General features: G+C 44.3%; 1 protein-coding gene across 1 annotated transcript; it reads left to right on the top strand.

The window, feature by feature from the left end:
* The first annotated feature begins 335 nt into the window (after nt 1-335).
* Nucleotides 336-9,404, top strand: LOC104587573 (uncharacterized). Its single transcript, XM_010245271.3, has 3 exons — nt 336-708; nt 842-1,171; nt 8,870-9,404. Exons 1-3 carry the CDS (start codon nt 682-684, stop codon nt 9,155-9,157), a joined length of 645 nt encoding a protein of 214 aa, XP_010243573.1. The 5' UTR covers nt 336-681; the 3' UTR covers nt 9,158-9,404.
* The last annotated feature ends 2,900 nt before the right edge of the window (nt 9,405-12,304 follow it).

The following is a 12,304-nucleotide window of genomic DNA, read 5'->3' as shown; positions in this document are numbered from 1 at the left end:
TGTGGACCTCAAATCAGGATCAGATCTACTTGAGCCTGTATCGTGATCCGTAATCTCAATTGCTGTGTGGGCCCCAAATCTATCAACATTGCCACGTTGTAAGCTAGGGACTAAGACCTATCTACGGATTGTAGCAAAGGACAGAAGATATGGCCAAGAAAAGAGAAAGGACAGGCATACGTATCGTGCGTCATAAGGAGGAGGAGTGTACGCCATAAACTTCACATTGAAAAAATGGAACAACAACGGCTAGTAAAGGCGGGCAAGGGCGGAAGGTGTGGGTAGCCTATTCTTGCTTCTGGTCTCTCCCTCTCAGAAATGTCTGAATACATTACATGAAAAGCGAAAAAGTCTCATTTTCTGTTGTTTTTCAAGGAAACCAATACTGTGCTTAAAGCAAGAAAGAGAAAAGGCAGAGATGCAGAGAGAGGTAAAGGTTAAAAATGGTGGGAATCTTTTCTCGTTTTCCATGTATAGCCGATCCCACAGCACCAGAACCACCGCTGTCTGTGTGTGTTTCTCTCTCCCCTCTGGTGGCTTGTACCAGTGCTACTACTTCTTTTCATGTGCTCTTACTCTGTCCTTTTCTTTTCTGTTTTACTCTCTCTCTCTTTCTCTCCCCCCCCCCTCGAGTTCTTGATGGTGGTTGTGTTTCTGGGGTGAACTAATGCCTGTTCCTCAATGGGTTTTTCATGTGGAGATGCATTTGTAAGGCCTACCTTCCTTTTCTTATTTTTGTTTTCAATCTTAACATTTCTGAGTGTTTAGATTTTTGTGGGTTTTCTTGGATTTAATTCCCAGGTTTCTTCTGTTTGTTGGTTTTATTGTGATTTTATTTCAGGACGAAAAAGAAACCCAAGTTCCATTGAGAGAGGAAATTGGAGAGAAGGGCCGCAACGGTGGTGCCAGTACGAGAGGTCAGGAAATGGAGGTCGAATTCGAGTTCAAGCCAATGGAATACCCCCTCGAATTCAAGCCAACAGAATGCCATCCTGTTGAGTTCAAGCCTATAGAATACCACCCTGTTGAGTTCAGGCCAACAGAATATCACCCTGTTGAGTTCAAGCCAATAGACCACCCTGCCGAGTTCAAGCCAATAGACCACCCCATCGAGCCGTCTGATGAAGACAGACCCGTGAAGTGCCCGATTTCGGGTTCTTCAGTTCTAAATGTAAGACCTTGCCTTGTCTCTTTGTTGTTTTTTCTGATATCATGTTCTATGTTTATTAAAGGGCTTCCAGTGCTCATTTTTTGGTTTCTTTTTATCTGTTCTGGGGTCTTGTCTGAAACTACTCTAATTTATACTTGTTCTTCTATATTTACTTTGCATTCATGAATATTATTATTACTATAATTAAAGCAGTTCCTGTTTTGTCTGTTGTTTCTACAATCCTGTCCTGGAAGTATGGGAGTTGCTCCATAACTTTTATTCTGCCTGTGTAATGGAATATCTAAGTCTGCACTGTTTCACTATGCTGCCTGTCTGTCAATCTGTTGGAACTAGAGGTAGGGGACATGAAAGAAGAGAAAGCTGAACATTAAACTCTTAGACATGATGCGAACTCCTTTTTTGATTGTTAGCAACTTTTTCTGGAATTTAAGTGCAGATCCTGTTTATTTTTTCTAAATTCACACTTGGTTGGATTTTCAACTACTTGTTGGCATCTCGTGTTTCTGTTATGGGCCCGAGCGTAGGATCGCGTCACGGGTCGCTCCACCGCAGAACCTCAGATCTTTCCTTGCCCTTGGCCTTGCATACAGGCCCTATTTTGACTATCTCAGGGGTGATTTGTCCAAGAGATCACCGAACTCTCCTTTACTCTCTTTCTTGACTGAATATTCGATATCCTCATTCAATAATAGCGTCTCCTTAAATAGGAGATTACAAGAGGAGGGTTCCTTGTTAGATTCGGCTAGGTTAGTCCTAAACGGACTTAAACTCCTACTTCTAATTAGACTACTTACTTTTAATGGTACTACAATTCCTTCTAAGGATAGGGGATAAGATAAGAGAGAATGGGATAAGGGATAAGGGATAAGGCGCATTCTCTTGTCGTGTCCGGCTAAGGGTGGGCCCACCCTATGAGCCGTCGTGTGGCCCAGCTCTGCTGCTGCTGCTGGTGTGCGTGCGCGCGGTGCTGCGCGTGGTGCCGCTGCCGCGCAGTGCGTGCGCGCGGCGCGTGGCGCCGCTGCCGCGCGGTGCGTGCGCGCGGCTCATGGTGCTGCTGCCGTGCGGTGCCTGTCGTGTGCGCGCTGCTGCCTCAACTGCTGCCGTGTGGTGCGGGTGCTCATAACAGTTTCATGCTAGTTAATTATCTCTTCGTTCCTGTAATCTTGGGATTGTGATCTATCGGCATGGTTATTATTTGATATGCTAAAGGTTCTAATATTGGTTCTTGAAATCCCACGACTATTTCAGCTGTGTTCATCTCCCCACTCCCACTTACATTAAGCAATGACTATGAAGGATAGAGATACACTGTGATTGTTTTTCCTTCTAAAATTGGAATTAAAAGAAGTGCGCATATAGGGAAATAATAAATGCCTGGAAAGAGAAAACTATGGAAGCAAAAGGCCTTCTTATGAGCAGGCAAAGAAATGTCCCTTTAGATGTCAGGGACACATGGGGAAGCTACCATGTTATGAGCTCTGCAAAGGGTCCTTACCATGTAGCCAGTGTCGATCTCTAAGAGCATAAAAACATAAACAACCCATAAGGTGTCTCTTAAGCAGTGCAGTAGATCAGACGATTTGCTACTAATTCTGCATTCCCATAGTACCCTGGCACATGAATCACCTCCATAACTTCTTCCATTGGGTTCTAAAATAACTGTGGCAAGCCTTAGCTCTCTGGCAATCTGGCTGATCCCAAGAGCTCTATAGCTATACTCCAGGAACGCTGTTGTGAACATGGATCCTTGTGCTGCATCAGAAAGCCAGTAGCCATTCTGACAATAAGTTTAATGCCACTTTTACATATTTTGACATCAATGAGGCAGGACTGTTAATTTTGACAAAATTAGTGGGTGGCAAGGCCCATCTACTCTCTGAGCTATGATCATGAATAGCTCTACATGTTTGATGCTGATCAGCTGATCTATGCACAAGTAACATCTCCCTTAATGGTAGGTTGCTGCATTGAATGATGTCCTCTGGGGTTCTGGATTTCTGATTGAAAATAGTTCAATCCCAGATATCCCATAATTCTAATAAAAATCAACCAGAGTTCTATGGCTTTTATGGCTCTTTGTCTTATTGTCTGTTAGTGGTGGTTGTTATGAAACCTGTCCATTCTTCTGCTTTTGAGCTTGCTTGTGTGCTTTTGCTTCCAAGCCAGAAATACAAAGGCACATGGGCACTGGAAAGTAAGTTAGTGTGGTTTTCCACACTGTGTTTACAATGAGGTTAGTGCCATGACATTTGTGATAGATGCTTGCAGAGAATATTAATAATAGGAAGGATACCCAAGTATAATCTCAGTAGAAATTCAGGCTTCAGCTGAATACTAGCTCTGCTCGAGTACCATCTTTTCCTTGTTAGAGGATAGAACAAGTTCTGTGGTGCTCAGAAGTAATGAACTAATGGTGCAATGTTTTTTGCATTGAAGTGATTTTCATTAGTCATGTGAGGCCAGGAACAACCACATCAAAAGTTACTGCATTACTAATTTACTATTGTGTTGACCTGATTGCCCCGTATCTCTCTCTCTCTCTCTCTTGTGTGTGTGCAGCTTCTGTCTTATTAGTCCCATCAAACCATTCACTTGCTATGGATCCCTCTTTTGGACCATGGGTTCATACATGTAGAAAAAGGTTTCAATCCCATGATAATCATCCTCATTACAAAATTGATAAGAGCCAAATGATGAGTTTTCTTCTGAGAAGAAGGGGTGTCTCTTTCAGAAGATTCTGAAGTTCAACCTTGGAGATATCTTCTTTATATCTTCTTTAATGAGCATGATAGGTGATCCTTAACTTTCCCATTAATGAATTTTGATGTAATCGTTTCTGGTTACATATCATTTTTTTCGTGATGTATCAATTTTTTGGCTAAGTACCTCATCATTTGATCTACTCCCAGGTGGCCTGTGGCTCAGTGGATGAAGTGGAGCTCCCTGGTGGCGAACTGCATGGTGGCGAACTACATGGTGGCGAACTACATGGTGGCGAACTACCTTGATGAGCTGCTTGGTGACGAGCTCCCTAGTGTAGTGCAATCCGACTGCTCCCTGCATGAGATGATCTGCTCCTCTTTGTAGACGGCGGGAGCTGATGAACCTGCGAGAACTGAATCAGAGAACCTGGGGGTGTTGACCCGGCGGGGTCATTTCGATGGCTAAGTTAGCTCTCTGATAGTAGAGAGCTTGAAGATGAAATTAGAGAATGAGAGAGATAGAGAGCAGGGGTTACCATCTTTTTTCATCTCTCTCTCCCCTCTGGGGGGTGAGGTCTTTATATACTGGAGTTCTCGTGGGTTAGTGTAACGGTCACTGGATCCCTGTTGTGATGGGACCTGTTGCGTGTTAGGTGGGTGAAAAGCCTTCAAACGGTAAGACTCGTCACATTCCGTCAGAACCGGGGTGCGGTGGTGAGCTCCTTGAGGTTGTCAGGCTGGCGCCTGTGTCAGGCGGCTAGGTCGGCGCCTGGGCTAGGTTGTCAGGTCGACGCCTGTGTTAGGTGGCTAGGTCGACGTCTAGGCCAGGTTGTCAGGTCGGCGCCTGTGTCAGGCGGCGGGTCGGTGTCTGGGCCAAGTTGTCAGGTTGGCGCCTGTGTCAGGCCACCAGGTCGGTGCCTGGCCCAGGCTGCCAGCTCGTGCTAGGGCTAGCTCGCGCCAGGGCCAGGCTGCCAGCTCGTGCCAGGGCCAGCTCGCGCCTGTGCTAGGCTAAGGGTGAGCTACCTGTGGCGAGCTGCCTTATGGCGAGCTGCCTGTGGCTGGCTCGAGCTGTCTAGTTGTCAAGAGGCTGCACATTTGGCATGAGGTGCTAGGTGTCACAATTTCACTGGAGGGCCAAATCCGCCCTCATCATTTGCCCCCCACTCCCGAGCCGAGAGTAACTCGGCGAAGGGAGTAGATTTCTCCTTTTGGCCCGTAAGTTGACAAGCTCATAAGTGCTGATTCAATTTCTTAGGCTCTGGGAGCTACCTGTAAGTGGCGAGCTGCCTGTAAGGTGAGGATGTCTTTGCCAGTTCAGTACTGTAGCCCTTAGGCTCTGGGGGGAACTTATAGTCCATTTTTGTTGATTTTGCCTATGCCGACAAGGCGACTGGGTCTTGAGCAGTAGTATGGCCCGTAGGCTTTTGGGAGCGACTCGTAGTCCACTCTTCTCGACTTTTCCCATGCCGAAGAGGTGACTAGGTCTTTCAGCAGTAATGTTGCCCATGCCGTAGAGGCGACTGGGTCTTTCAGCAGTAATGTTGCCCATGTCGTGGAGGCGACTGGGTTTTTCAGCAGTAATGTTGCCCATGCCGTAGAGGCGACTGGGTTTTTCAGCAGTAATGTGGCCCGTAGGCTTTGGGAGCGACTCGTAGTCCACTCCTGAACTTTGCCCATGCCGTAGAGGCGACTGGGTCTTTCAGCAGTAATGTGGCCCGTAGGCTTTGGGACCGACTCATAGTTCACTCCTGAACTTTGCCCATGCCGTAGAGGCGATTGGGTTTTTCAGCAGTAATGTGGCCTGTAGGCTTTGGGAGCGACTCGTAGTCCACTCCTGAACTTTGCCCATGCCGTAGAGGCGACTGGGTCTTTCAGCAGTAATGTGGCCCGTAGGCTTTGGGAGCGACTCGTGGTCCACTCCCGAACTTTGCCCATGCCGTAGAGGCGACTGGGTCTTTCAGTAGTAATGTGGCCCGTAGGCTTTGGGAGCGACTCGTAGTCCACTCCCGAACTTTGCCCATGCCGTAGAGGCGACTGGGTTTTTCAGTAGTAATGCGGCCCATAGGCTTTGGGAGCGACTCATAGTCCACTCCTGAACTTTGCCCATGCCGTAGAGGCCACTGGGTCTGTCAGCAGTAATGTGGCCCGTAGACTTTGGGAGCGACTAGTAATCCACTCCTGAACTTTGCCCATGCCGTAGAGGCGACTGGGTTTTTCAGCAGTAATGTGGCCCTTAAGCTTTGGGAGCGACTCATGGTCCACTCCTAAACTTTGCCCATGCCGAAGAGGCGACTAGGTCTTGTTGTAGCTCCGAGGTCTCTACCTATGAGGTGCCGAGCTGGATTGATGAGCTTTGTTGCCCTTTAGAGACCTGCAAGGAACTAAGTGTCAGAGGACCCAGGGTGGCTAACCCAGTGAGGTCACTCTGACGGCTAAGTTAGTACTCTCATAGTAGACTGCGAGCTAGAAATCACAATTTGAGAGTTAGAGCTTGCTTACTTGTTTCTGAGGCTGGTGCCTTTTCAGTTCGTAAGTTCGCGCCTGGGCCAGGCTGCCATGTCGGCGCCCATGTCAGGTCGCGCCAGGTCGGCGAACGTGCCAGGCCGCGCAGGCTGCCGGGTGGGCGCCTTAGAGCTATGATTGCACTGCATCCGCCTCGTAATGTGAGGGCTTTAGTTTCTTTGAGTTCATAAGAAATGGAAACTATAAAGCGAGAGCTTCGGATCCTAAAAAGGTGAGGACTTAGCTTTTTGAGAGAAGAGGACTTAGCTTTTTATAAGATAAGAACTTAGCTTTTTGTTGGATGAGAACTTAGCTTTTTGTAGCGTGTTCCCACAGACGGCCTGTGGCTCAGAGGATGAAGTGAAGCTCCCTGGTGGCGAATTGCCTGGTGGTGAGCTACATGGTGGCGAACCGCTTGGTGATGAGCTACCTTGATGAGCTGCTAGGTGGTGAGCTGCCTTGGTGACGAGCTCCCTAGTGTAGTGCAACCCGACTGCTCCCTGCATGAGATGATCTGCTCCTCTTTGTAGACGACGGGAGCTGAGGAACTTGCGAGAACTGAATCAGAGAACCCGGGGGTGTTGGTGGCGAACTGCCTGGTGATGAGCTACCTTGATGAGCTGCTGGGTGGTGAGCTGCCTTGGTGACGAGCTCCCTAGTGTAGTGCAACCCGACTGCTCCCTGCATGAGATGATCTGCTTCTCTTTGTAAACGGCGGGAGCTGAGGAACCTGCGAGAACTGAATCAGAGAACCCGGGGGTGTTGACCCAGCAGGGTCACTCCGATGGCAAAGTTAGCGCTCTGATAGTAGAGAGCTTGAAGATGATATTAGAGAATGAGAGAGCTAGAGAGCAGGGGTTACCATCTTTTTTCATCCCTCTCTCCCCTCTGGGGGGTGAGGTCTTTATATACTGGAGTCCTCGTGGGTTAGTGTAACGGTCACTGGATCCCTGCTGTGATGGAACCTGTTGCGTGTTAGGTGGGTGAAAAGCCTTCAAACGGTAAGACTCGTCACATCCCGTCAGAACCGGGGTACGGTGGTGAGCTCCTCGGGGTTGTCAGGCTGGCGCCTGCGTCAGGCGGCCAGGTTGGCGCTTGGGCCAGGTTGTCAAGTCAGCGCCTTTGTCAGGCGGCTAGGTCGACGTCTAGGCCAGGTTGTCAAGTCGGCGCCTGTGTCAGGTGGCGGGTCGGTGTCTGGGCCAGGTTGTCAGGTTGGTGCCTGTGTTAGGCCACCAGGTCGGTGCTTGGGCCAGGCTGCTAGCTCGTGCCTGTGCCACGCTAAGGGTGAGTTGCCTGTGGCGGGCTGCCTATGGCGAGCTGCAGGCACAAGCTGCCTATGGCGAGCTGCAGGCACAAGCTGCCTATGGCGAGCTACCTGTGGCGAGCTGCCTGTGGCTGGCTCGAGCTGTCTAGTTGTCAAGAGGCTGCACATTTGGCATGAGGTGCCAGGTGTCACAATTTCACTGGAGGGCCAAATCCGCCCTCATCAAATTTCATAATCCAGCACTAGCAGTGTAAGTCAGGTTGCCTGATTTAAAGAATTTCAACTACATCATACTTGTGGCTGGGCTTGACCCATACAAAATTTGAAAATTTCTCAACCTAACCTGACCCAAGTTGCACCACTATCTAGCACAAGGTATGAGTGGTAACATTTATTTGACCATTTAGGATCTTTTGCTGGAGAGACCCTAAATAACTTCCACCAGATAAACATACAACTCAGGTTACCAATGGAAAATGATTCCACAAATCTAATAAAGCACAAATGTTTGACTTGATGACTTTCAATTAACAAGACTTGAATTTGGTGCCAAAGATCCAAAGTCAATTTTTATACCCCTGATATTCATCAGAAAAAATCTTTATACTCCTGACCAAGTAGCAACTACTTTTTCTCATTGCAACATGGCATTTGCGTTGACATGGTTTTCTATATAACAATTTGTGTAACATAAAGCATGTATTGTATTGATAATAACATAGAAAGATACCTAGCTACTTATGTGGAGGGGTTTGGGTATACCACCTATTTTTGACTTCTTCTGCAAAGCTAATAATGAATTGGTGTTCTTCAAAGGAAAATCCTGTTCCACCAGGACTTTTGATCTTCCTGTTTATTTGAATTTTGGATTCTTGCAATACCATTATGACATGGGTATATCATTTCTGTTAAGTATACAGAAAAAAAAAACTGTGGCATGAAGTGTCTTCTTTTCCACTAGAAATCACATATTGCTAGTCATCTCTCGTTAGTCACCTGCTTGATCAATTTTTCTTAGTTACCACCTCCTCCATCCCCAAAAAGAAAAACAGTGACTGATTGTAAATTTTCCATAACTATTTTTGAGAATTATATTATTAGGAACTATAAATGTTACATGCAAACTATTGAATTTTTTTAGCGGGTCCCAAGAATTTGAGGTAAAGCTTGTTAATTAGTGGAATAGCCAATCATTTCTTCTGACAGATTTTTAAATGATGTATGGAAAAGGATGGAGGAATGCGGGAGGAGCGTTTTTCTGAAAGCTTGCGGAAGAGGGTCGAACTATCTTCAATGGTGAACGAAGAAGGGATTATAGTGGTACCCACAGAGCCTCCTGCTCGAGCAGTACGTAAGAGGCATCACACTCTTACTCTTGACCATGCAGTTCTTCCACCCTTGTTTGGGGGAGGCCTTCTTTCACCTCAGTCACCTCATAATATGGCCAGCTTCCACCAAGCACTTGAACAATGCAATGAGTTTGACTCTTGTCAAGACATTACTGCCATTATTGAATGACAAGGATTTAACCATAGATTAGTAAGCTATCTTGAACTTAATGGATAGAGCACCCCAATTCATAAATTTTAGAATTCTAGTAAGGAGTGGAAGTATCTATTAGATTATAACGACTAGTGTTCTGTATAGAATCATGTAACTGTGCTAGAGTCACTGTCTACATTATCTTAGATTAAATGTATTACCAAAAAAAGATGTTCAGTTCTATGGTGTGATAACTTATTGGACAGTCAATATTCATTCCTCAGCTCTTGTGAGTCCATGTAGGAGTCATTTCTAATCCAGCCAGCCTGCAATGCTCTTGTGAGTCAATATATGTGTGTGTGTGTTTTATATTATATTATAGAGTATATATAAGTATTATTTTATGATATAGAATGTTATATATACAATATATTGAAAGTTGTGGGCCTGGAAGCCCAGCGAAGCGCAGGCACATGTAGGGCTAGGCCTAGGCTATGCCCCTTATCAAAGGGCCTATGATCATCACCCCTAATCCAATGTTCTGCATCTTCTCAAAGCACAATCTGCATCATTAAAGTATCTTCGTCTTTCTTTTTTTTTTTTTGGTTTTTTCTTGGTATTGGCATTTTATCAGTGATATTTCTTGGGTACTCGTGTAGAATGTTTTATGTTCAGTGAGGTTGATCTTTTATATCACATTCTTTTGGTTGATCAGGACACTAATGCCAGTGATACTGGTCATGTCCATGTTGGATCCCTTTAATCAAATCCCTTCTTACAATGCTCACCAGGAAAAATATTGCAAGCTGCTCAGAAAAATGGTCATTAGACTGTTTTATTTTATTTTATCTTATTTTTGGATGAACCTATTAGACTAATATGTTTCAGCAAAGATAATTCTCCTGGATGGGTCCCATCTTTTGTCTTTTACCATGTTTGGTTGCTACAGCCTACAGAGGGACTGCCTTTGGATCATTCAACAAGAAGCAATAGGTACTAGAGTCTAGGCAGGAGTCAGAGACTAAAGTTATCAGAACCTCTGGGAAGTTGAATTGAATTTACCCAATGATGCCATCGATATTGTAAAGAAAGAACTTGAGAAGTATTTTTAGAGAGCCCTAATACACTATATTTGTAGAGTATTTTGCTTTTTTATTAATATAAATGTTAGGTACTTGTCAAAAGAATACAAGTATTTACAGTACAAACCTCGCCATTGTTTCAAATAATAATACTTTTCCTATCTTTTTTTGTTATCAGAAATCATTGTATAAGTTTAATAAGTTAATAATTTAATATCTTTAAAATGAGTCGAGATGTAACCTCTCAATATTCCCTGTTACCTTTGCTAAAGTCTTTTAAGAAGCTTGGATAGTGTTGGTAGTTTTAAAAACTCTTAATTTTAACAGGTCTTGAGTTGAGTACAGTTGGGGATTAATGCTGTCTTAATTTTGCAGCTACATGTTCTAAGTAAAATTATTTTCTCAAAACTCCCTTTTACAGAATATTTAGGATAACTTTAAGGCTGTGTTTGGTTTCAAGGTAGGGGAACCTATACCTTTTCCTTGAAACCAAACAACAGCCTAAAGGAAAATTTGAGGAGCTATCAAGTGCTGGTAGAATTCTTATAAAAAGTCTATTAATATATAGCCCGAGTATCTGGGGTTTTCGGAGGGGTAGACTTGATACAGAGTTAACCTTTGACATTCTTATTACACATCCATTGTCAGCATGATATTTTATCATTACAATTTACACCAAGCAATGGCCTCTTGCTGGCTGAATTCTTATATTAAACTAAAACTATGGCCCATTTAGATGTATAAATTATATGGATAGTTGAATGAACTCTACATGGAATCATTTCTTGGATATATCCTTGCTCCAATTTGTTGTCTATTCTTCTTAGATCATCTATTATGTCTATTATCATCCCCTTCTTTCTTCTGCTTTTGCTATTACTAGTTGTATTCAATTTAGGTTCTGCACATAAGATAATATCCTTGCTCCAATTTAGGTTCTGCACAAACACCATTGTGTTCAATTCATTATAGTGTTATTGCGCATTTTCACACATAAGATAATATTTGTTTTGTTACTGCTACACCTTCTTCCCTTTGCACAGCTTTATGGCCCACCCCTTGATCAAATCAGATTGCACAGTTCAAATTGCAGTCATTTTCTTGACCAGACTCTTAACATCCATTCTACCATTAAACCAGCTCCATAATCCCTGTTTTGAACATTTCCACTTACCTGTCCACCACCATAGGGTCTCTATCCAAGATGTTGGGTCCATCCTATACGTACCCGATTAAGAACCAGGTTCATCTAAATTGGGTCCCAATTTGGTAACACTTGTACTTTTAAAAACACAATAATCCATAAGTCAAGATACTTTTGATCCTTCAAGCAGAAAGCCTAAAAATGGGGCGTTTGTTTTTGGGCTTTGAAAGCACAAACCTTGAGGCTTATTCGAACGGAACTTCAGTTTATTAGTCACATAAAAAGCCATATACTAACTACAAACTCTGGATTATACATTGAAGTCAGAAGAGAGCCAATGTGGTAATGGTGAGAACAGGGAAAGGGTGTATGCTTTTGGACCTAATCAACTCTTAACTGTATACAATAGGGCCCATGTGGCTTATGCAGACTTGGCCTAGACCCAACCAGTTGATGCCCCTATGCATTCAATAACCACAGAATACCATGCAATCAATATATGGTAGAGGCAAATGCTGAAAAACTAGAGAAATTAAGAAGTGATTTTTTTTTTCTGAAAAAATCAAAGACTAATGGAATGTTCATGTATTTGATGGAAGATCCAGGAGTTCCTTCACTCTCAAATGGGATACAACAAGGAAACGATAGAATTCCAGTGGAGGATGGAATATGAACTTTCTTGATAGTTGTTTGAGATAGGGAGGAACATGAAACAATTTACATGCTATCCTTGGGCTGAGGGGAGACCATGATCGTTTGCCATAGAAAGATCAGGGTAATCACTAAAGAGGAATCGCCAATGACTGGTGTTTTCTCTTTCTTTATTTTTTTTTTGGATATTACACACTACACATTATAGGGGAAATGGGGGTCAGGCAGAGTAGGGTGCACGTGAGACTTCCTGACCATATCACAGAAAGTAGGGATGACAAATTTCCCCATCCTCGATGGGGACCC

This window comes from Nelumbo nucifera, chromosome 3 (genome assembly GCF_055504915.1).
Source record: "Nelumbo nucifera cultivar China Antique chromosome 3, China Antique-T2T, whole genome shotgun sequence".
Lineage (NCBI taxonomy): Eukaryota > Viridiplantae > Streptophyta > Magnoliopsida > Proteales > Nelumbonaceae > Nelumbo > Nelumbo nucifera.
This window is presented reverse-complemented; position numbering and strand designations above follow the sequence as displayed.

Bases quoted from the DNA above. Each gene is read 5' to 3' on its own strand.
- LOC104587573 (XM_010245271.3), top strand. From the start codon at position 682: ATGGGTTTTTCATGTGGAGATGCATTT. The intron at 709-841 runs GTAAGGCCTACC...ATTTTATTTCAG, and splicing joins TTTCATGTGGAGATGCATTT to GACGAAAAAGAAACCCAAGT. The intron at 1,172-8,869 runs GTAAGACCTTGC...TGTATGGAAAAG, and splicing joins CGGGTTCTTCAGTTCTAAAT to GATGGAGGAATGCGGGAGGA.